This window comes from Lepidochelys olivacea (assembly GCF_965140295.1).
Source record: "Lepidochelys olivacea isolate rLepOli2 genome assembly, chromosome: 3".
Lineage (NCBI taxonomy): Eukaryota > Metazoa > Chordata > Testudines > Cheloniidae > Lepidochelys > Lepidochelys olivacea.
Genome location: NC_140413.1, coordinates 109365352 through 109391277, shown reverse-complemented (window position 1 = coordinate 109391277; position 25926 = coordinate 109365352). Strand labels below are relative to the sequence as shown.

The window sequence follows — 25926 nt, the reverse complement described above, 5'->3', positions numbered from 1 at the left end:
TAAACAAGCCTCCTACTCAACACACTCCAAGTCATTCTTCCCACACACAGCTGCCACTATCATGCATATTTCAAAGATTCCATCTGGGCATGACAACTGTACCTTACTTCCCTGCAGCCAAAAGAAATACACATCCTACTCAAACATGCCTGGACAATACCACTCTATACACTTTCAAAAGAAACCTCCACTAACATTCTACAAGCCAGGTCCTGGGGATGAAAGCCTTCCATGGCTGCTTTGTACATTTTTCAGATAAAGGATCTCTCTCTTAAAATACACATAGCATGACAGAAATGACTATATGAAAAGGTATTATTCATCACATCTCTAGCCCAATACATTTCAATATCTTTCCCACTGGGTCTGTGATTGATTTAAATTATGCCTTTCTGCAGAGGGATGTTGTGAGGCTTAATTAGTTAATGTTTTCAAAATGCTTTGAGATCTTAGGATGAAAGGCACAACAGAATTGCCAAGCAGTTTTGTTCATTAGTAATATGCTTTTATTGTTATAGTAATAGGATTTATTAATCTAATTTCAAAGACAAATCAAGAACTCTTCATCTATGCTTACAGACAGATATTTTCATCCACTTCTTGGACTATTTGGTACTAACTAGATGACATTAAGATAAGCATTTACAAGGTAAAGGTTAAAGGCTGTAGCTCACCAGTCAGTCAGCTCTCCTTAATGCCCACTGGTACTTAATGTGGAATTGGGAGAAACTGCAGGAGCATTGCTCCAGTCCAACACAGCCTTTATAGATTCTAGGGGGAAGCCCAGAATGAAATCTTTTGCCATCTGATGTTGTTGCTGCTTCTCTCATTTCATCAATATTTCCAGAAAACTGAGATGTGGCCTGCATTTCTATAATCTGATCATGCAGGCACTAAGGTTTTTTTCTTTGGAATTTGTCATAGTAATTTGGAGATCATCCTGGCATTTTATGTAGTGTGTTGGTACTCTGCTTAGTCATTTCAGTAATTTCCTGCAGTAAATCAGGAGAGGTTATAGCAATAAAAGATGGAGCTGTTCTACGCTCAGTCTTGGAGATTGAGCCTCGCCTACTAGGCTTGAAGAAGTCTTTTGCAAAGGTCACTTTACCCTGGTGCTTTGTGTAAAACTAAGGATGTACAGTTTGCAACCACAAAATCAATGCAAAGTGTTCAATCCAAAACCAGCATACAAAAGCCATCTAGAAGTTGCAAACAAAAAAGGACAGAATGGAGGTTGGCTAACCAGTGTTTACAATGCTGCTTTACCTACAAGACCTCTTTGGAGTATTTGCCACGGAGACAGAGACAGATCCGCCCAATGCAAACAGGTTTCTCCTAAGGCTGCTCTACATACAGACATACATCACCCGAGCCTCTTCTCTGGCACAGCACCTGGAACTCTGATCAATCATACTCATTGGGCTCAAGCCCCAAAACAGACAAAATATCATATCTTAAGGGAAAAGAAGTTGGCCAAGAATTGCCAATCTGTAAGGAAATTAAATATTTCCAAGGACTCCACTTTCTCATCTATCTTGTATCATACACACACTCAGCATCTAGGACCTACCTAGTAATACAAAGGCTTATACTCATATGCCTTTTGTGGGGTGGATAGTTATCTCGTCTCTCCCTCATTTTGCTTTCACTATCAGATTCAATGTGTATAGGATTTACTTTACTATAGTTTGAATTACAGTGCAGACAGATTTCCCTTCACGATAATGGATATTATGAGTGATTAGCACCTTGCAAGATCAGGATGTTTCTGTGAAAATGGCAGTGTGCTTAGGGACAATAAGGCAAGGATGGTAAGGATTTAAAATATTTATTAATAATTGGAGCTGGTCAAAATTTTTCCACAGGAACAGTTTTCTACCAGAAAATGCTGATTCAATCAAATCTACACATTTTGTGGGAACATATTGATTTCAATGAAATTTTCAAGTGGAAATTAACAAAACATTTTGTTTTGATTTTATCATTTCAACATTTATATAGCACAAAGTCTGGAAGTTTTTTTAGCTCCATTCAGCAGTAATTGGGTGAAATTTAATGCCTTGCAATACACAGGAGGCCATACCAGATGACTGAATGGTTCCTTCTGGCTTTAAACTCTAAGAATCAATTCAAAATATTTTGGTAATGTCAAAATTATTTTGGAATATTTTGTTTTTTGAAAAATTCTGAGATTTCAACTTTTTGTTCCAATTTGAGGGCTGCAGGGAGGGGCCGGGAATGAGTGGTTCAGGGTGTGGGAGGGGGCTCTGAGCTGGGGCAGGGGCATGGGGTTACCTCGGGCAGCTCCTGGTCAGCAGTGCAGCGGGGGTGCTAAGGCTTGCTTCCTGCCTGTCCTGGCACCGCCGACTGGTTCCTGGCCAATGAGAGTGTGAAGCCAGTGCTCGGGGTGGGGGAGGTGCGTGGAGCCCTGTGCCCCCTCCCCAAGGAGCTGGACTTGCTGCTGGCTGCTTCCGGGGCACAGCGCGGTGTCAGAACAGGTAGGAACTAGCCTGCCTTAGCTGAGCAGCACCGCTGACAGGACGTTTAATGGCCTGGTCGGTGGTGCTGACCAAAAACACTGCGACCCAGTGCCTTACATTCCGCGTCCCAGTGCTGTGTCATGACCCGCAGTTTGAAAACCCCCAGTTTGCTAAACCATAACTATGCTCTCTCTGCAAAGACACCCATCCATCCATCCACGCGGCGCTTAAATCTGTGTATCTATTAAAAAAGAAGTCCCTTCAATTAATAATAATAATCAATAAACCAGGTTAAGTTGTAAATTTTAAAACATTGTTTTTCCCTCAATGAATGCTGTTGCTGTCAACCTGCATGATAGCAAGTACACAAGTAAAAGGAAACTCATTTTCCTTTTGAATTCAGTTCCAACTTCTAAACAGATTATTTTATGCCAGGCAGAATTCTGTGAGCAACTGATCTTGGAACATTTTAATTACCTTAACATTTGGCATAGTTTTGAACCCAATTTCTTATTTCATAAAAATATAAAATATCACTAAAATCATTTGTCAGCATTTACTTGTATTTTCACCTCAAATAGACAAATGTGAAAAATCACAAACAACTGAAAATGTTTGAATAGTGATTGCTGATTGCCCTGTATTAGATGTTATTCAGATTCTCCAACTGTAACATCAATTATGTTCAGGGGCTGTCTTCAGTACTGACAACCACACATGTCTGTAAAAAAATAAAATAATAGTAGTAATAATAAAACATGAGGCAACATAAAAATCACATGATATTTAGAAAAATAATAAATTGTACATTTTTTATTTCCCTTCTGGTTCTCAGGCTTGTATGGTTTACATTTTTAAAGCTTTTCTCTGCTACAATGAGGGCTAGAAACTTACTTAAAAAAAAAAAAAGCTGAGATTCTCGGTAACCAAATAAACACAGGAGCTGGGGCTTTAAGGAAAACATCAAAGATTGCAACATTCACAATAAAATTGGAAGAGTTGGCAACACTCATTGATTTCTTCCTTGTAACTAGTTAAGTGTGATTGCTTAAAAACAGATGCTGATTCTGAATTTATTTATTTATTTATTACTGGTATAGCAAAGTATTTGTAGTCCTGGCAAGCAATGAGATATTGGAACTTAAAATCATTTCATTCTAATTACCATTTCCGTTGTAGCATCTGAATTTTAAGACGATTCGCAGGGTTACTACCTCATAATTTTATCATAAGTCTCATAATTTGTTTATGTGTGTGTGTGTTTGTGTGTGTACACACAAACATACACACTTTCTTGTAACATGATTCCAGCTTTAATCATACAAATTTTCCCTTATGCAAAGTGGCATCACCAGCCATTACTCTCAGTGGAAGTTAAGCCAGACGGCCCTCAGACAAGATAGCCAAAGTTTCCCTGCAGTCTCAATGAGGAAATGAGGCTACTCCTAGTAAAATTGTTGCCAGCTCCTTTTGTTTACAACAAGATAGAAGCCAGGCTGTTCTCTGGGAAGATGGCTGTTGCTCAGTGGCTAGGGGGATACATAGGGTGCTGTGAACAGATGGGGAATTGGGGGAAAGAGGCAGACTGAAGAGGTCAAGTGAAGGTGGAGACCAAGGGGTATATCGGGGACAGGGGAAAAGACTGAGGGATTGCAGGGAATATGGAGGGTAGGAGAAAGACTGATGAGAGCAGAGGAATGTGGGGTGGAGAGCAGAGACTGGGGACAAGAATATAGGGTTTAGAAAGGAGACTGGGAGGTGTAAATAAAAATTGTGGTACAGGAGTTGGGACTTCAGAAGAATATGCAGGACAGAAGGAGACTCAACAGAATGGGGGAATTTAAGGACCAGTAGGGAAATCTTAAGAGTAGGAGGTTCCTGTGAAAATATGGGGTGAATATAGGGGCAGATGTGAGAGAGGAGATTGGAGAGAGGGATTGGTTAAGGTAGGGATGGAGATAGGAAAGGGACAGAGACAGGACAGTGATAAGGAATGGGAATGGACAGGGATAAAATGAAAGCTCCTCCACCACCAGGGTAAAGAGAGGATAAGTGGAATCCTCCTCCAGCCACTGGGATGCCTACCTTTTGCATATGCATTTCAGGTTGAATTTTGAACCCAAGATGCTCAGATACATATTGGGGGTGGGCAGCTTCCCCCTAACGGCTCATAACCCATGTGACAATTAAAGCCCCTTGTCACGCTGTATGGAGTGGCTCACAACTGTGAGTGCCTACCTCAGGGCAGACTGTCAAAAAACATGGCAGACACCCCAAACTGGTGGTGTGTTCTATAATTAGATTTCACCAAGTCAGTGACAAATGTGAACTTCTGGATCACTATGCCAGTCTTACCATGGAATCACAGGCAGTCACCTTAGGCTCTCCAGTCTATCTTGCCACCCAGGCCAGCTGGACTTTGTGATAAAAGGTCACAAATACCAAAAATCATATTACATTTAGATTGCTCCCCAGTCCCAAGAGATCAGACACTTACCCCAGATCAACTGGTACTCTGTATCACACACCAAAGACAACGCTGGTAGCCAATTCAACAGTAAACCAACTAAAGGTTTATTAGCTAAGAAAAGGAAGTGAGAGTTATTGAGGGGTTAAAGCAGGTAAAATATATGAACAGGTGAGTCACAGTTTGTAATTCCAAATGCTGGCAGTGATGTAATAAACTGCCAGTTTCCCAAAAGTCTTTTCAGGGTACCAGATTGTCTCTGGGGATCTGCACTTTGCATCTGGTACACTTCCCTGTAAGAGTCCAAACAGTCCAGAGGTGCAGGATCTTTCCTTGAATCCACCTTATAGCTTCTTCTCGCAGAAAACAAGCTGACAGGGTCACTACCAATGTGAGCTTTCCATTTGATGATGGAGAGTGAGGGATGCATTTAGTCTTTGACCTCCAGTCATCACACACCATGACTACTTGCTTTGAAATTAGCACTTTTCTGTTAAAGTTCTTCATTTACATTGCACAAGGCTGCTTTCTCATTTGATGGGTTATTTAGTTATAGGGCCATATACAATGTAAATGTTCACTACTACATTATAACTGAGGCTGCGAGTCTATCATGGAGGTCACAGATTTCGTGAATTTCCGGGACCTCCATAAATTCTGCATCTGCTGGTGTGGCTGCTGCTGGGGTAGACCCTAGGGCCAGCCACACCAGAGCAGCAGTGGTCCTGGAACAGCAGCAGTCCCAGGAGCTGCCCCGGCTGACCAAGCAGCGGTCCCGGGAGCCTTGGTGTCAACCCCTGCTTCCAGAGCAGTGGCCAGCTGTCAGCTGCTGGGGCTCCCCAAAGCAGTGGCACACCAAGATCCCCCCCAGAGCAACAGTACCTCGAGGCCCCAGGAGCTGCTAAGTTTTAGTCAGGGCTCTTTATAGTAAAAGTCATGGACAGGTAATGGACCATGAATTTCTGTTTACTGCCTGTGAAATGTCCATGACTTTTACTAAAAATACCCATGACTAAATCTTAGCCTTAATTATAACGGTATATAGATAAGTGAAAACACCACAAGTAACCTCACACTAGTTTTCATGAAGTTTAAACACCAAATATACTCTTATACATTTAACAATCACTTTGATACACAAGTGAATTGGCCTGGGGCTCTGGCATGAACTGATACCTAGTCTGCCAGCATCACATACCTCTTCCATTTATTTTTTAAAATCTCATTATTTTTAAGCCACTCATGATTTTGGGTGCTCTAACTCAAGATTTCTGAATGAAGATGGCAATACTGTTTCAGTGGCCTCTATCTCAAACCACTAGAGCTACGAACTATAACATACCCTACCAGAAAGCCTGAAATGCCATATTACCAACAGAGTAGAACATTATTCCTTGAGAACAGCCTCTAAAATCATGCTGGTATTTAAGTGTGGGGGGCGGCGCGGGGCGGGCGGGATTTTATTGTTGAATATCTTGTAGTCATATGATAGGACAAGAAACAAATGCCAGCTTTCTACTGATATAGGAGCATTCTTTTCTAGCTGTGATAAGGTCAGCTAGCTCAAGACCTAAGGGTGTCTCTGGACACTCAGTCAAGGAGTGTTTTTTGACACTCATCCAAGACTTAAAGGAAGACTTGGACCTCAGACCAGTGTAATTTTCTATCCCTGCTTCACTCAGTCAACTTTTATCAACTGAATATATGTCTAGTATATTGATTTCAAGTAGTAATAGTTTAATTTGCTACTGGAAGGTACCTGGATGCCACGGTGGTGTGCACAGGATAAAAGCGTATATCAAATAGGAAGAGTTTTTTAAAAAAATAACTCTTTTCCTGTTATGTGCAGCATGCCCAAGTAACGATCTGTCAAATGATCTGTCAAAAGATGCATATATTGTATGCCGCACCACCAAAAATTCCAGTTCTCTTTCAAACTCTTGAATGCCAAGTTTAAAAGTATATTTCTATCTGATAGTTCAACAAGGTAACGGTTTCCTTTGTGATTCACGCATTCCTAGGGTTCATTTCCTGAAAAATATATATATGAATGTAACTAGTTGTGTCTACTGTGCATGCAAATTTTCAGTGCTTGGAACACACTTATAACAAGAAAATTAAGGTCAAGCACATTTTCACAGCATGGAATTTTAATTTGTTTGTAAACTCAAATGAACAGCAAATGGGGACCTTTACATCTGCTGGTGCTTATGGTTTCTAACTAAGGGCAAAATTCTGTAGGCACCCTCCATTGCGTAGAAGGGTGCTAAGCAGCTCAAGTTACATGAAGGGGAGGGTAGTGTGTGCCTGGTAAGTGGAAGGGAGCCCCCAGAGCCAGTGCTAGGCATAAGCAGACTAAGGCTATGGGTACACTACACAGCTTTTAGCGACACGGCTGTGCCGCTAAAAGACACGCAGTATAGCTGCTGTTTGTCGGCAGGAGAGCTGACAAAAAACTTCCATCCCCCCATAAGCAGCAGTGGCTTTGTCGGCAGAAAAGCGCTCCTGCTGACAAATTGCTGCTCACACCAGCACTTTTCGTGGGTAAAACTTTTGTTGTTCGGGTGTGTGTGTGTGTTTTTTAACACCCCTGAACAACAAAAGTTTTGCCGATGAAGTGCCAATGTAGACAGTCCCTGAGCAATTGTTTAGGGCCCTGAGCAGCTCAAGGGAGCCCTCTATTCACTTCTCATTACAAGAATGTACCTGTTTTAGTATTGGAGAGGGGGGAAATTCCTACTTAGGGCTCCCGATGGGCTAGCACCAGCACTGGGAGCCATAGCTGGCTAACAGGCTGCTTCTGCTTAGCGACATACTGGCCACCCCACATCTCCACTCTTCGTTTCTCCACACACACACCCCACACAGTTGATCAACATCAGTACTGGATCTAAACATCAGCGTATTACAGCCTCTGACTGACCCCCATCCCAAGTGTTAATCTTTCCCCTCTTTTCACACTGATACCTCGTAGTGTCCCTCTATCAGTGCACAATTAGGCAGTAAACCTAACCCCCATTCCTTCCTTTCTCAACGAGTCTCCTCCAATTCAGCATTTGCCATTTCCTCTCCTTTTTCCTGCTTCCTCTACAGCAGTGGTTCTCAAAGCCGGTCCTCTGCTTGTTCAGGGAAAGCCCCTGGCGGGCCAGGCCGGTTTGTTTACCTGCCACGTCCGCAGGTTCAGCCGATCTTGGCTCCCACTGACCGCGGTTTGCCGCTCCAGGCCAATGGGGTCTGCGGGAAGGGCGGCCAGCACATCCCTCAGCCCATGCCGCTTCTTGGAGCCCCCATTTGCCTGGAGCAGCAAACCGTGGCCAGTGGGAGCCGCGATTGGCCGAACCTGCGGACGTGGCAGGTAAACCAACCAGCCCGGCCTACCAGGGGCTTTCCCTGAACAAGCGGCGGACCAACTTTGAGAACCACTGCTCTACAGAACCCGGTCCTTTTTTGGTGGGACTCTCACATTCCATTTACATTTCCATGAGTTGGGGAATTAAAAGCCACATCTCCTCTACAGGGTAGGGTTCTATTCCTTTGTCCCAGGTCTTCACAGAGATTCTGGGCTGGACCAGAGAGGAGCATTTTGCTCTCTGTGTTGTCTTTAACTCTTTCATTCAGCCATCAAGTTATTAAGCATTTGCATTCATCCACGCAACAGAAATGTACAACAGTATCAGAAAGTAGAGAATCCCTGTTTTAAAGTTATATCTGATCAAGAACATTTTAGGGACACATGCCACCTCTGCTCTGCATGTAGAACTCCCACTAATCCCTGTGTGGACTCTATTAAGAAGAGCAGTAATAATAAATAACAATTTGTTATTTATATGGTGCCAATGCGAAAAGGCTTCTAGGTCCCTAATTATATACATGTAAAGACACAATTACAAAAGAAAACAAAATTCACCAGCTAGCACATAAACAGCCAGATTAGAAAAAGAAAAATGTTAGCCATGCAAAGATATAGGCGGAGATTTTCAAAGCCATCTAAGAGATCCAGACACTGAAATCCCATTAAAATTCAAATTAGGCTCCCTCCTAGGCTACCATGTAACCAGCTCAAATGATCTAAAAGGCATTAGACAGGTGTTAAGGTCATTTTCAATTGACTTAATCTAACTCACTTGAGCTAACTTATTTGGGAAAACACACCTTGTTTGCCTATGCAGACGGAGTCTAAACGTGCCTTGTTTTGTGTGGTGATTTAGAGCACAATCCTGAATTCCTTGCTGAGGCAAACTCCTATGCCTTGTCTTCACTAAGACATTTCAGACCTCTACCCACCAAAAGATGAAGTTCCACTTGTGCTATTACCATTTTTAAAATATATTGTAGACAAGGCGCAGGCATTGTAAGGTCTGTGACAACTAACCCTGTTAGACAACTTGACGGTAAAAACGCCTATAACTTGTCTGCATTATAGATTCCACTAGTGCTAGTGCTGATGGAGCTACACCCTTTGAGAATTATGGGTTTGGAAATGTATTGTGTACGCAAGTCATCAGTGAGGTGAGTCAATGGCAAGTTTGGGTGCGCAGGGACTGTAGGCCCTGGAAGTCTCATCTTAAACACTACAAGGTAAAACTGTATGGGCCTGTTTACAAAGCTAGAGTGGCATCAAGTGGCCTTAGTGTAAATGAGAATCAGGCTGTGTGTGTTTTCAAACATTTCAGATGAGCCTAACTTGTTTCCAATAAATCCTCGAAATGTTGCAGGCCTCCTCCATGATGCAGAAGAATACCACACAATGAAAACTATGTGGAAGGGAGGGTACCATACAGCTCCCCAAACTGGCGGGCAAAAAGCTACTGGAGATCACCTACTTACTTAATCCAATGAATAGGGGCGGGAAGAAATTACCATATTTACAATTTGATGTTAAATCATATAGAAGCAAGCTTGGAAATTTTACCTTGATTCAATTTCTTCCTATCCAAATGCCAGATATTTTGTTAATAGTTCTCAAAATGATCAGTTTCCATCTGAATTTTTATGGAGACATAAGGAAGCAAATCCACCCACTGAAGTTAGTTATGCTTTACGCAGGTGTGGTGAATTTCACCATTTTGAGTTGAAAACCCTTTGTTTATCTCATAATAGGAAAGAAAAAAAGAGCACAAAATGAAATTCCTTTGCAATGCTTTAAAAACTAATGATGACTTTGAACTTACTGAACTTCTTAAGAACTGGCTAAAAAAGATATATCCATAAAAATAAAAGCAACTGAGTGGGGAAAGATCTGGCAAAGCAGTCACTAGGAATGAAATTCACCCCTGGGCAGAAACCCAAACAAAAGCGTACGCTCCACTTAAGTACTCAAAACAGGCCAAAATGTTCAGGTCAGCTTTCCTTTCTTATAAGCCACAGGTATATCTGGACTCAGAAGTGCTGACTTCTCCATTCGTGGGGGGGATGCTCGACCCCCACTCCACCTTTCCCCCAAACCTCCACCCCACCTCTTCCTGCTTCTGCTCTGCCCTACCACTTCCTGTCCCCTCCACGCCTCCTGAATGCTGCTGAATAGCTGATCCTAGGCATGTGGGAGGTACTGGAGGGAGGGGAAGGCGCTGATTGGTGGGGACCGCAGGCAGGAGGGAGGGCTGGTGTGGAGGGGGAGGAGTTGATCCATGGGACTTCCTGTGGGTGCTGAGCATGCCCCGGAGCACCCACGGAGCTGGCGCCTATGTTGAACTATAGTTAAAACGAGAAGAGCAGTCCCCAGACTCATCTTTATTAGAGCAGTAATTCAGATAAAGGGACCTTATTGTATGTACAGCTCAGTAATTAAAGCATTCTAGTTTCAGGTACAAAAATTCATCCAATATCATGTGAATTCACCTACACTTCTATACATTACACAGTCTAGAATTCTGCTGAAAAGATATAAAGCTACCAATGATGCTGGTTTAGGTAGCATTTAGTGGTTGGAGTTGTACTGGATTACAGCCACAATCCTACCAGAAACTCCAGGAGGGTGAACACCTGCGCCCCTGCAGAACACCTTGTAAGATCAGGACCTAAATTAATGCAGCTGAACTGAAAACATATCCAAATGTCAGTGTCTGCATGTTGGAATATAATATCTGTGGTGATTAAATATGAAAAGTTGCAGCAAGAAAAAGAAGGAAGACTTTGTGCAATGGAAGGAATTTGGGATATTTTATTAAATCTATCTCATTCAGTCAAATACTTGGCATAATAGTATCTTGTGGATTTAAAACAGTTTCTCTGCATGTACAGCACATAGTTTATCTTGTTATATTATACACGTTAGTATTTAATCTGTTGCAATATGGTTTATTTTTACTGAACTCTTTACTTTATTTTACTGTACTTTTCCTTCCTCCCTCCCAAACAAAAAAGCAAGCAAAAGAAATCCCTACATATGTATACTTTGGTGGAATTTCAATGTTTTGCTATTCTGGTTTCCTGAAGTTTTTTCTGAACGATTTATATAATTTTGATATAATTTTATTGGGTTTTTTGGGTATATTTGTGTCTTTGTATATCCATTATACATACAATAATACATTAGTGAAGATTTAACCTACCTCTTATTTTTTATATCTGACTCTTACTTTTAATATCTTGACTGGATTTGTATGTTTGGTGTCTAATGATCAAGTTGCATTTCCTTTTTCAGGTTAAGAAATAAAATAAGTGATTGCACGTATTTTGTCTCTGATCCTGCAATTCTTTGCATGCATACAAACCACTCCACGGACAGACAGCCACAATGAAGTCAATGGCTCAGAGCCTTGTTTCATTTTTAATGAAAACAAAGTCCAACAACTTTCTATATCAGCTAACTATCTTATTGTACAAGCTTTCTTCAACAGAGTTAAACCAAGTCAGCAAATTTGTCCCTGGATTATACTTATGTATCCTCACGAACATAAAAGCAATATATTTAAAATGGCAACTATATATCATTTAAACATTTTATGTTGGGAGTAAGTTCCAAAAAGGACAACCTAATGCACATATGATACATTAGATGCATCCAAAATTCCTGGATTCAAACAAGACATATTTTATATAGTGCACAACAAAGTTAATTTTTCACATGCATATAAATAGCAATGATTTAGCTACCCATATCACTAAAAGAAACATTTAAAAAACCCAGAGAGGACTGGAAATTTCTCAAGAAACCATTGATGGAGTTTCCATTGCTTGACACTGTTCTAGCAACATTCCAGATTTCTCACCAAATTTAATAATGTAGCACTATTATATAATCATACCTATAACTTATGTAAGGTAAATTAGTGAAAGAATTCTAGTGTTACGAATTAAAGCCACTACCATGCCTATAAATAATATAGAAAACCTCAAATCTCACCCCTGCAAAAAAAGAAAATACTACACATTAGAAATTTCATGACGGACATAATTTGTGAATTATTATGAAAATTACATGTTTTATATATTAACTTCTAGTTGTAAAATAAAGTCATATTAATATAAAAATTTTAAATGTAGCCCTAAAATAGTATTCGGTTTACAATAGCTTTACAAAAGTAACAGAGAAACATGACACACACAATAAGAAACACAAGAGTGAAATTATTACATTTTTATTAGTGTCTAGGGTGCTATTCAGAACGGTTTCTCTGACATGTTTACAACCCGAGAGATTAAAGAAAACTGTAAAACATACAGTTTTAAAAGGCTCCCATACATATGTATTTCTCTTTCTCTCAAATGTATTAAACACCATTAAGAAATCTCACTTCGTTATCCCGTAAAGAGCAATTCTGTAGCTTCCTGCTCTGTGAACTGACAACTAAATCATTGCTCCTGATTGTGTACTCAACAGCTACAGTAGGAACAGGATGATTGTGAAGGACTGTATTACCCCATTATGGAAAAGGGTGGAGGCTACAGCAGGAAGAGCCTGGGTGCAATCAAAGTGGCCCTGCCACACCCTAGAGCTGGGTTATATGAAAGAGGAACCAACGCAAGGGTGTGGGGATGGTAAACTATAGTAGGTGGGGATTTTGCTCAGGCTGCAGGAGAACAGCTTAACCAGATGCAGAGACTTGGTATTAGAGATGTTAAGCTTAGGAGTTCTCAACCAGGTCCCTGAGGTAAGGACCTTATGAACTGTTTATTATAATTGCTCCTGTCCTGAAGCCTTATTAAAAGGGGACATGCTATTTTGTTAATGTATGTTAGCTTTTCTTGCCCATGCTCTTCAAGTGAATCTATTGCTGCCCTAATCAGGGGAAACTGAGGTGGGGCTCAACTGCAGCATTATATTGAGCTTGCAAGAGGGTGTGCAATGGACCTTTACAATGCTGTGTAAACATGCTGGTGACTCATCCTTTGGAAGAACAAATAATAGTTCACTTTTATGTAATGCCTTTAATCTCAAACTGCCCTGTCTCTCCCAACAAGTCACTTGACAAAGGTGGGTAAATATCAGTATGCCAATTTTATAGATTATAAAACCAGAAGCCCCTGTAGGGTGACCAGACAGCAAGTGTGAAAAATCAGGACAGGGGTTTGGGGGGGGGGTAATAGGCACCTACAGAAGAAAATGCCCCAAATATCAGGACTATCCCTATCAAATAGGGACATCTGGTCACCCTAAGCCCCTGTGATAATCTAGTCTGATGACCTGTATAAAACAGGCTATAGAACTTCCCTGAATTAATTTCTGTTGGAATTAGAGTATATCTTTTTAAAATGCATCCAATCTTTATTTAAAAATTAACAGTAATGGAGAATCCACCACAACCCTTGGTAAATGTTCCAATGATAAATGACTTTCACCATTAAAAAAGTGCATCTTATCTATCTAGCTTCAACATCCAGCCCTTGGAGATTGTTATACCTTTGTGTGCTAGACTGAAGATCACATTATCAATTTTTTGTTCCCCTTACAAGTATGTGCAAATGACGATGAAGACCTTCTCTTTGTTAAAATAGATTCAAGGAGCTCAATATTTTTATCAATATAAGGCGTGTTTTCTAATCCTTTATTCATATTCATGGCTCTTCTCTGAATACTCTCCAACTTGTCAATATCTTTTTTCAACTGTGACCAGTGTTCCCTCTAATTTTTTCCATCCATATGTGGAATAAATTTTATGTGCACTGAGGTATGTGTGGATGTGTGCCAGCAGCAGAAACAAAAAACCTAGTTATAATATATTTTTTTAAAAGTTATCATAGGGATAATTACTCCACCCAGGACAGGTTAGGCATTTTAGAACTCACTAGTCAAAGAATTAGATTTAAGTGTAAGAGAAATAAAAATTATTAAATGCATGGACCAGTCAAACCACTAAAATAACACACTTTGAAAGAATAAAATTACAGAGAATATATGTGCCTTGCAGGAAGTACCAAGAAACAACAACAACAATATAAGTATGTGTTGGGAGGTGAGTATGAAAGAGACAGAGTGAGTGTGTGTGAGCACGTGACCCAGACACAGTGAGTGTGTGACCCAGAGTTAGTGTGTGTGTGTGAGAGACCCAGAGACAGCTGTGGCCACAAGAACTGGATACAGTATTCCAATGGCAGTTGCACCAGTGCCAAATATAGATAATATAACCTCCCTATTCAAAAATCCTGTTATACATCGAAGGGTCACTTTAGCGTTTTATGCCCACAACTATGTGCTGGGTGTTCATATTCAACTGATTATCTACCAGAACCCCCAAGTTTTTTTCAAAAAGAAAAGGAGTACTTGTGGCACCTTAGAGACTAACCAATTTATTTGAGCATAAGCTTTCGTGAGCTACAGCTCACTTCATCGGATGCATACCGTGGAAACTGCAGCAGACACTGCTTGTTAGGATAGAGGCCCTGTCCTATAAGTATGGCCCCCATTCTTATTCCTAGATGGGTAGCTCTACATTTGGCAGTATTAACATGCATATTTTTTGCTTCTGCCCATCTTATCAAGCAATCCAGATCACACAAATCAGTGATCTGTCATCTTCATTATTTATGATTCCCCCAGACTTTGTGTCACCTGCAAATTTCATCAGTGATGATTTTTTTCTTCTTCAAGGTCACTGATGAAAAAATGTTGAATACCACAGGGCCAAGAACCAATCCCTCCCCACCCAGAAACACACTTGCTTAGTGCTTCCCCATTTACAATTATGTTTTGAGACCTGTCAGCCAGTCTGCACCCACTTAATGTGTGCCATGTTTTTTATATTGTTCTAGTCCAGGGGTTCTCAAACTTCATTGCACCGTGACCCCCTTCTGACAACAAAAATTACTACATGTCCCCAGGAGGGAGAGCCAAGCCTGAGCCTGCCCGAGCCCCACCCCCAGGTGGGGGGGCCAAAGTCAAGCCCAAGGGCTTCAGTCCTAAGTAGGGGGCCTGTAAGCTGAGCCCCAATGCCCAGGGCTGAAGCCCTCGGCCTTCAGCTTCAGCCCCCGGAGGTGTGGCTCAAGCTTTGGCCCCAGCAAGTCTAAGCCAGCCCTGCCGATCCCATTAAAATTTGAGAACCGCTGCAGTCTGTTTTAACCAAAATGTCATGTGGTGCTAAGTTAAATGCCATACAGAAGACAATGGTAAAAATGGTTGATGTAATATACTTAATCAACCAAACTTTAATCTCATCAAAAATACCAAGTTTGTTTGACAAGATTTGTTCTCCAAAAACCCATGTTGATTCGTATTAATTATATTACCCTTCTTTAATTCTTTATTAATCAAGTGCCACATCAGCCATTCCATTATTTTGCCCATGATTAAAGTCAGGCTGACAGGCCTATAATTACCCAGGTCATCCCATTTATCCTTTTTATATATTGGCACAACATTAGTTTTCTTCCAGGCTTCTGGAACTTCCCCAGTGTTCAGAGTTATTAACAACATTAATGGTCCAGCTAGATCCTCAGCTAGTTCTTTTAAAACTCTTGGGTGCAAGTTATCCAGATGTGCTGATTTTAAAATGTTTAACTTTAGTAGCTGCTATTTAACATCTCCCTGAATTACTATTGGAATGAAAAGTATTTCATCATCTGATACGACTACATCATCTGTTTTTTTTTCCCATATGCAGAACAGAAATATTTTTTGAACACTTCTGCCTTATTATAGACAATTCTACCATTCCCACCTACTAATGGATTGCTAGGATTATTTTTGTTCCTAATATTCTTAAAAAAACAAGCAAACCCAAAACACCTCCTTCTTAACAACATAAGAATGGCCATATTAGGTCAGACCAATGGTCCATCTAGCCCAGTATCCTGTCTTCTGACAGTGGCCAGTGCCAGATTCTTCAGGGGAATGAACAGAACAGGGCAATTTCAAGTGATCTACCCCGTTATTCACTCCCAGCTTCTGGCAGTTGGAGGTTTAGGGACACCCACAGCATGAAGTCGTATCCCTGACCATTTTGGCTAATAGCCATTGATGGACCTATCTTCCATGAACTTAGCTAATTTTTTTTTAATCCAGTTACACTTTTGGCCTTCACAATATACCCTGGCAAGGAGTTCCACAGGCTGACTGTGCATTGTGTGAAGAAGCACATCCTTTTATTTGTTTTAAACCTGTTGCCTATTAATTTCACTGGGTAAACCCTAGTTCTTGTGTTATGTGAAGGGGTAAACAACATCTCCCTATTCACTTTCTCAATACCATTCATGATTTTACAGAACTCTGTGATATCCATGATTACTCCAAGATCCTTCTTGATGGTAAAAACCATGTTGTTACTTCCCCCAACATACTGTGTTTATCTGTCTGATAATTTTGTTCTTCACTATAATTTCAACAAATCTATCTAACACTGAAGTTAGGCTTATCTGTCTGTTATTGCCAGCATTACCTCTGGAGCCTTTTTTTAAAAAAATCTATGTTACAGCAGCTACCCTCCAGTCATCTGTTACAGAGGCTGATTTAAGAGAGAGGCTATGTACCATACTTAATAGTTCTGCAGTTTCACATTTGAGTACCTCCAGAACACCTGGGTGAACAACATCTGGTCCTGGTGAATTATTATTGTTTAATTTATCAATTTGTTCCCAAACCTCCTCTATTGACAGTCAGGGACAGTTCCGCAGATTTGTCTCCTAAAAAGAATGGGTCAGGTGTGGGGATCTCCCCCACAGCCTCTGTAGTGAAGACTGATACAAAGAATTCATTTAGCTTTTTCACAATGGCCTTGTCTCCTTTGAGTGCTTCCTTAGCACCTCAATCATCCAGTGGCCCAACTGACTGTTTGGCAGGCTTCCTGCTTCTGATGTACTTAAAAAATATGCTGTTAGTTTTTGTTTCTTCAGCTAGTTAGAACATAAGAACGGCTATACTGGGTCAGAGCAAAGGTCCATCCAGCCCAGTATCCTGTCTACCAACAGTGGCCAATGCCAGATGCCCCAGAGGGAGTGAACCTAACAGGTAATGATCAAGTGATCTCTCTCCTGCCATCCATCTCCACCCTCTGACAAACAGAGGCAAGGGACACCATTCCTTACCCATTCTGGCAAATAGCCATTAATGGACTACATACATCGTTTTAGTTGCCCTTTTCTGAACCTTTTCTAATGCGAGTATATCTTTTTTGAGATGAAGGGACCACATCTGTATGCAGTATTCAAGATGTGGGAGTACCATGGATTTATATAAGGGCAATAAGATATTTTCCGTTTTATTCGCTATCCCTTTTGTAATGATTCCGAACATCCCGTTTGCTTTTTTGACTGCCGCTGCACACTGCATGAACGTCTTCAGAGAACTATCCACAATGACTCCAAGATCTTTCTCCTGACTAGTTGTAGCTAAATTAGCCCCCATTACATTGTATGATTTTGCTCTTCAAATTCTTTCTTGGCCACCTAATTATACTTTTACACTTAACTTGCCAAATTTTATGCTCCTTTCTATTTTCCTCAGTAGGATCTGACTTCCAATTTTTAAAAGGATGTATTTTTGCCTCTAACCACCTCTTTTACTCTGGTTAGCCCTGGTGGCATTTTTTGGTTCTTTCGCTGTTTGTTTTTTTTGGGGCAGTGGGGGGAGTACACATTTAGTCTGAGCCTCTCTTTTGGTGTTTTTAAATAGTTTTCCTGCAGTTTGCAGGCTTTTCATCCTTGTGACTGTTCTTTTTTTAAGTTCTGTTTAACTAGCTTCCTCATTTTTGTGTAGTTCCCCTTTTTAAGTTAAGTTCTACTGTAACGGGTTTCTTTGGTATTTTCCCCTCTACTAGGAACCTACATTTAATTACATTATGGTTGCTATTACCAAGCGGTTCAACTATATTCACCTCTTGGACCAGATTCTGTGCTCAACATAAGACAAAATCAAGAACTGCCTTTCCCCTTGTGGGTTCCAGGACAAGATACTCCAAGAAGCAGTCATTTAAGGTGTCTAGAAATTATAACTCTGCATCCCTTCCTGAGGTGACACATACCCTAATAATAAATTTATAAATATATTTATAAATAAATATTCTAAATTTAACAACTGGTTCTAGCGAACCGGCTCCAGCTCACCATTGACCCTACATCTCCCTTAGCCTCTCCAGTGCAGCCACTCTGGCCTCAAGAGCACATACTGTGTCTCTGAGGCCATGAGCTGCTTGCACTGCGTGCATACATATACCAACTGTCCAAAAGACAGGTAAGCATATGCACTGCATTCAGTCGCTATTAAATTGGATAGCTCCCACATCCCACCCCACCCCCGCTCTGCTACTGAACTTCTTGTCCTCAACTCTCCTGGCCACAGATTTCGCCCTATGCCCCTTTGTACAATTCCTTGCTTCCCATATATATATATATTCATTATCATCAACTTCCCCTTTCTTTCATTTTTATATTGTTTTGTTTTTTTTAAATAGCTGCCTTCACTGACTCATTAAGTCAAGATGGTTTTTAACCAGTGCTGCCTTCTTCCTCTCTTGTGGTAGTGGCATTTGGGCATCTAGTAAAATGTTCTTACAGAATTCCCAATTCTTTCACATTTTTTCCTTTAAATTCTCTTTCCCAGCTGGTTTGGCTCCTAATTATTTTCAGCTTTGTGAAATTGGCCCTTTTAAATGGTGAGTAGTTTGGACTTTATTCTTTTTGCACATTACAAATGTGATCAAGTCATGATCACTTATGCCTAAGCTATCACTATGTTATAGTTCTTGGATCAATTCCTCTTCAACTGTCAATAGAAATCCCTCATGCTGGATGCAACACTTTTTAGAGTTAGGAAACTTTCATCCACAATATTTAGAAATTCCAAGGATGTTTCAGTACTGGTGTAATGAGATCTCCAGCATATTTCACTCAGATTTAAGTCCCGCATGATCATGCAAGTTTTTTCCCTACATATTATAGATAGGTGCTTAAGGAGCCAGTCATTCTGTTCACTAGTGTGATTTCGTGGCCTTGTTTGTTACATAGGCTGCTAGCATTGGTGTATATTGCCTCTGGCAAGGATGTGCCTGAGAATACAGATCCAAATCATGCCAACAACGGGGAAGAACAAAACTCCTTTAAGATAGTTTCAAATCACTTCAACTGCAACATTGTTTCAACAGAAATCTAGATTGTCCCGTACATTTGATGAAGCAGACAATGGTAAATGTGCCAGATGCAGGAGAATAGAGCTTTTCCAGGTTTGGTAAGGTAACAGGAACATTAAATTTGCCATAGCCATGCAGGATCAGACACCTGATCTGGCTAATTAGTCCAACAGCAGCTAATACATGATGCTTTACTATACAGATCATTGTCGTTGTTTCTTGTAGTGCCCCACAGTGTTTTAAGTGTTTTGCAGGTAAAAGAAGGTACAGATATGACACCGAAAATCTTACTCTTGAATGGAACGACAAAACAAAGCAAAACTACAGAGCCAATGTATGCAATGTTACACATTGGAATGGGGGTGTGGGAGAGAATCAGTTCTTTCCTAACTCCAGCTACCCTGAATCATGAGTTATGAATATACTTGTTAACACGTTCAACATTATTCAAGACCATGTTGTTAATAAATCACAGTTATCTTTATTAAGATAGAAGTATCAAAATGACTACTATACATAACAAATGGCCAACCTCCACTTCCTACTACGCATTCAAACACCATTTCCAATCTAACAGAGCTTTTCAAATTATATTTAACTCTGAAAGTCTAAACTGGGTGGAGGAGGGCAGATACCAAGTCAAGAAATTTTACACATCTTATTATGTTTGCTCTTAAATGTATCCCATCTGAACCACCTTCTTCACCATTCCACTGTAGGTAACTTAGTGAGGCCTAATTAAGTTTGTGGGGTTGAAAAGGAGGGAAAATGTTGTTGTAGCTATAAAGAAGTTTTCACCAGGAATAAGGAGGCACATTTACTTTGAACAGCATCTACCTTTACATGCCAAGAAGAGAAATTAAAGCAGAGGCGGTTATTCGCAGCAGCAGTGGTAAGCATAACTGGTATATTGTCAAAATGTACCTTCAATATTGCTCCATGAACTAGGTAAACGTTCCATTGCTAGGAATTAAAAATTCAAGGACAGGAAAGACTAAGAATTCACATCTAAGGAAATATATGAGAATGGACATCCAAATTCTACCAGTATACTTGTTGCTAGGCAAAACAGACAAATACGGACTATATAAATGGATATATTATGATGAACAGTCTGAAAGATCATGCAGTAGATATCCACCCTCTAAATAAATGACACAAAACAAATAAATGTTAATTTTGATGGGAACTGGCCATTACTCTGGGGCTTCATAGTCCATGAATTTCCCCAAAAGCACAGATTTTTATAAGCAGGGAAAGAGCTGGAAATCTACTGCAAGGATAAAGTACAAATTAACGAGCAGAGAATAGGAATGTTTTGGCTATTTAGTTTTTGCTTCAAATTCTTTTCAGCTACCGAATAGTATCATTTGATGCAAAACCATATTAAGCGCAGATACTAATAACTAGGTTAGAGGAAGCATTATTGCCAGGGCATTATGGCCAGCTATAGCCAGTTGCCTAATTTCTCCAGGTGACTGACTGATGTTGAGACTCTTGTGCCGATTGAGAAGGAATGCCTCACGACAGTCTCAGCATGCAAAAAATGTCCAAATTTCTTGTTCAGATTAGATTCCAAACCTCACTTCTGACTGACTACAAACCTCTCATACCCCTCGTAAACAGCAAGTGCTTGCACTGTGTGCCAGTGAGATGTCAAAGACTCAGTCTAAGCTCGTTGATGTACAATCTGCGGTGAGAATACATGCCTGCCAAGATTCTGTTGCCGATATTTTGTCTAGACATTTTCTGAATGTGACTGATGCAGGGACATTGCAAGTAGTTGAGGAAACTGAAACTTACAAAAGAGCTCTGCAAGCCTTAAAGCCATCATACAATATAGTGCAAGTGTGCCTGAAAACATCCAAACTTTCCTTCTGGAGAACAGTAGCCTCACTGGCTCTGATAGCATCTTATTTCCTGAAGACAGGGCAGTTAACCCAGTAGAAATGGAGAAATGTATCCTTATATGAGACACCATTAGGCCCCTTGGATATTACTGAACGTCGTCAACAACTAAAGATGTCTGTCTGGTGGCTAGGAATTAGGAGACAAATCCAAGTGATTCGGTTTCTTGACCAAACCAGCAGTCAGGGACACATACCCTATTTAAGAAACCATTAATATTTCTCTGCTGTCAGATTTGGAAAGTGGGCCATAAAGGGTGACCCTTATGAGCTAAGGGACAGAAGCACATGGTTATAGTTGACTACTTTACTAGATATTTAAAAACCACACATTTACCTGATGCTCTTTGATCATGTCATGCATAGACGAATGTGATGGTGAGAAAGTCCACATCAGACTGCATGGTGGGAAAGTCCATGTGAAATTGTTACAGTGGGCCATAATTTTTGGGGGAATAATTATTTACTGACAAGTAATACTTTTGCTACATTAAAAATAGCCTTCACCCACCTAAGGATGGTCCTGTGGTTAGGGCACTAGCCTAAGACTTGGAAGATGTGGATTTAATTCCTTATTCTGTCATAGACTTCCTATGTGACTACAGGTTAGGCACTTGCCTCTCTATGCCTCTATTTTCCATCTGTAAAATGGGGATAATAATACTCTACCTCTCAGAGGCGTTGTGAGGATGAATACATTAAAGACTACGAAGTGCTTTGATATTCACTGATGAAAAACTATAAGAGGTAGGTATTACTTGTTGTTTTTATTAGGCCAAGGATTAGATAATAATGGTAAGGCCAAGAAAGCCAGGTAAAGGGTTAAGCAGACCCAAAACCAAGACAGTCTGCTTTTAGCTTTAGTCAGTTACGGTCTGATCCAACTGCTATTAATATAAATGGAAAGACTTCTGTTTGACTTCAGTGGGAGTTGGATTATTAATCCATGTCACTGAGTGCAGCCCAGCATCCCAAAGGGAAAAATCTAAAACAAGTCAAACAGCATAATAGAAGAGCAAAATATGCATATAAATTTCACTTTGACAAAAGGAATGCTGTTAAGACACTTCTTGAGTTGTATCCTGGTGTCTTGAGAGCAAAATCGGATAGTGATATAGGTTAGATAACATACATGCCAAACTTCTAGGTTTTACAAAGCCAAGCCCAAGGTAAATAAATTCTGGACGAACAGAACATATTTGCAGCTCATCCTACATCCAAGAAATGGCTTTCTACAACTTAGCACTCTAGAGTCAGTGTTACCCAGAGACTTAGATTGTAAGCTCTTTAGAGAGGATCCTTCTTCTGTGTTTGTACTCACCCTAGCACAATAAGGTACTGGTCCATGATTAGACCTTCTATGCACTACAGTATTACAAATAAATAATAAGTAAGGACGATTCTGCTATAGAGGAATTATAGACAGAACCAGCAACGCAGCCAGACTTGCCACATTGAGATCATTAGATAGTGTCATTAATAACGGATTCCTTTTTAAACGCTGTGATCAAAATGTCCAGAGAATGAATGATCAGGAAACCTGAATATTGGAGAAACTCTTATATCAATGCCAGATAGGGCAAAATAATCTCCCTTGTACTTGAAGTCAAAGAGTTTCTCTCTTCTCACTTTGTTTAATACTGTATTATGTTAATTGCAAATGGTTTAAGAGAGAACATTGCCAACAACTCAAAGTTTAAAGGAAGTGTGTGTGGGAGACCTATAATTCAAATATCCTGGTTTTAATTCTACTGAGAATTTCTGATCTTATAAGTGTAAACTATTTTTTTCAACAATACCCTACTACACAGCTTGAAAGTTCAGAGAGTGGGAAAGAATAAAATTTAAAATTAAATAAGCTCTAGCTGAATTTTAAAATATTAAAATTTTAAACAATATAAGCTTGCTAACTCTTCAATAGGAAAAGCCCAAAACAAAAGTTCTGCATTTGTAAAGTACAATGAAAAATTAACATATGTAAAAATAGATCTTATTAGATATAGACAGTTGTTTGGGTCAAGCCCACACCTGCCTACTGTCAAAACTGAGAATACATTTAGCCATAGCATGCACTGCAAACACCTGTAACTGGCACTTGGCCTTAAACACAAAAATTCTCTTCTTTAAATAGAAAAATGGAATAGTTGCTCCTACCCCACCAGGAAAATCTACATCCTGATTAACCTTAGGGTAACAGTATCACAAAATCTTGCATCTGGCACCTGGATCCCAGCAAATCACATAGGTTTTAGGCTCTAAATTAAAAAATTCTACCATCTAAAAGACAGCAAGCATTATCAGCAGCTAGTGTAGTAGAAGTAGTTACACTTGTGCTCTATTTAGTTGGGAGAATTTGAGTTTGAGCCCAAAAATTAATGGCATTGTGCTAGTACAGGTTTCTGCTGTGCTCTTGCATCAGGGTCTAGACTTTTATGGTGGCCTGGCAATGGTATAATGCCTTGTCTAATTCTGTCATCTAATTTGAGGATTCAGCAGGGAAACCACTGGGTCCAGGTGTTGCATATGAGGTTTGTCATTGTATTGCACCTGGATACATCAGGATCTGTTTTTTTCCCCCTGGTGGACTAGGTGCATTAACATCTGTCTGTTTAGGCTGTATGATCATGGAGTTCAGGGATACAATTTTTGGATTCAGCATGGTTGAAGTGCTGGATATGGGTTTTCCCAATGGTCTTATGGCATGATAGTAAGGTCTGGATCTTTGCGCTGAACTGCAGTGAGAAACAGTTCTTGTCTAAACCGACAGGTGCACTGGTGGGATTGGAGGAAAAAACTGGCTGAATCTGGTTGCCAAATGTGTGGTTTGTGGCACTTTTACCTCACCCGTGTTAGGCTCAAGATTATTCTGGTGGCCAGGTGTGGCAAGCCATGTTTCCTATTTTGACAGTATGTTTTGTGGTCAGCATTATATTCTCCTATATTTTGCTTTAGGAAAACCATGTTTAACAGTTCTGTTGACACAAACATGGCTGCTGTGGCCTGTTCAACTATAAACAATAAACAGGCCAGAGGAGTTTTTTTTTAAAAATCGATCCAGTATTGCTGCTGCTTTATTGGTGACCAGCTCTTTTCAATGTTACCCATTTAATGACAGGTTTCAGAGTAACCGCTGTGTTAGTCTGTATTTGCAAAAAGAAAAGGAGGACTTGTGGCACCTTAGAGACTAACCAATGAGTCACAAAAGGGCAAGTTCTTTTTTTCCCACCCACAAAGTCGCCTAATTATGATGCTCTTGTGGGGGAAGTGGGACTAGGGAGCCCCATGCACAAGGGAGCTGAAACGCCTGGGCCAGAACATTGCAGGCTGGCCAGTGACTCTCCTGCCAGAGCTCCCGGAGGCACCTCCAGCCACTTACCAAGTGCACACACAGGAGGGAGCAGCTTAGGCTGGGACGCTCCCGCAGGCTGGAGGGCGAAGGTGAGGGCAACTTACCAGGTCTATGAATGTCAGAAATTTCCAGCTCCCTCCATAGGTCTGATGCGCTGGCATGTCAATGGCGTTGTACGCGCACAGGATGGAGAAGTAGGAGAGGAGGATGGCGACTCGCAGCACCTGGCAGGGCACGAGCGCCATGTCGCCACTTTGCAAGCGGGGCCTGCGAGCTGCAAGGCAGCGGGGGCGCGCTTCCCGCGCGGGGCTGGCGCGGCGGCGCGCGGGCGGCGCGCGACGGTGGGCCCGGGGAGGAAGCGCGAGCGCGCGCCTGGGTCTCCCCCTTGTTCTGTGCGCGGGAGACGCGCCCGGCCGCGGGGAGAGCGGCTCAGCCGGAGCTCCTCAGGCAAGAGGGTGCTTCCTGGAGCAAAGGTGGGCGGGGAAAGGAGGAGATGCTGGAGGAGGGGTTACCATGGCAATCTACTAAACCTGCCCTGAGCTTGCTGCTGCTGCTTCAGCGGAGACACCCCTGGAGCAGGTGACCCCTCCGCCTCTGGGGCTGTGTGAGTGTGACTTGTATATTCTTCTTGCCAGCGCTACAAAAAGCGACATGAGGTGACATGCAGAAATAAATATGGGCAGGGTCATTATCCTGTAGAGCCTTGCATTTTCACCCACGCTGCCCCTGCACTTCCATGACCCAGTCTGACTACAGAGTCTGAGCACCTGTTCACAAACGCCGGCGTACACCCATGCATACACCTGAGCACACGTGCACATGCTTACATGTAATACAGAAACTTGCTAGCATGCATGCACACATCCTCACACACACGTGCATGCCCAAGCTTGTGTGTACACACAGACACACGCACTTGTGCACACATGCTCAATGATACACAAGCACACAAATGAATAAATACATTCATATTTTATGTTCACACACAAACATGCTAACACCATCTTGCTCTCACATCCACACATAAAGAAGAGTGGATGAGTGTTTGTGAATATGAGATGATGTACCCCTGTGTCCATGTAAAATAAACAAACATATTTTTAAATGCATGGTTGTATGTATTGCTTTTGGTCTTACGAAATGGTAATTATGAACCTCTTAAACATGTAGATTTATTTTTCTTGTTTACAGATCAAATTTTAAAATATCCAACCATAATAAAATG

At 41.0% G+C, this 25926-nt stretch overlaps 1 protein-coding gene across 2 annotated transcripts in view; it reads right to left on the bottom strand.

Moving 5' to 3' along the window:
- Nucleotides 1-25154, bottom strand: part of AIG1 (androgen induced 1) — a 196997-nt gene extending 171843 nt beyond the window's left edge. The window contains exon 1 of one of the 2 annotated variants that reach the window (XR_014711041.1): nt 24806-25154. Coding sequence is in view for 1 of the 2 variants with exons in the window: in XM_084624514.1 (XP_084480640.1) it covers nt 24806-24946 (141 nt within the window). In the remaining variant the exon portion in view is untranslated. The remainder of the gene's footprint in view (nt 1-24805) is intronic. The other variant, XM_084624514.1, reaches the window with a different exon arrangement.
- Between the last annotated feature and the right edge of the window lie 772 nt (nt 25155-25926).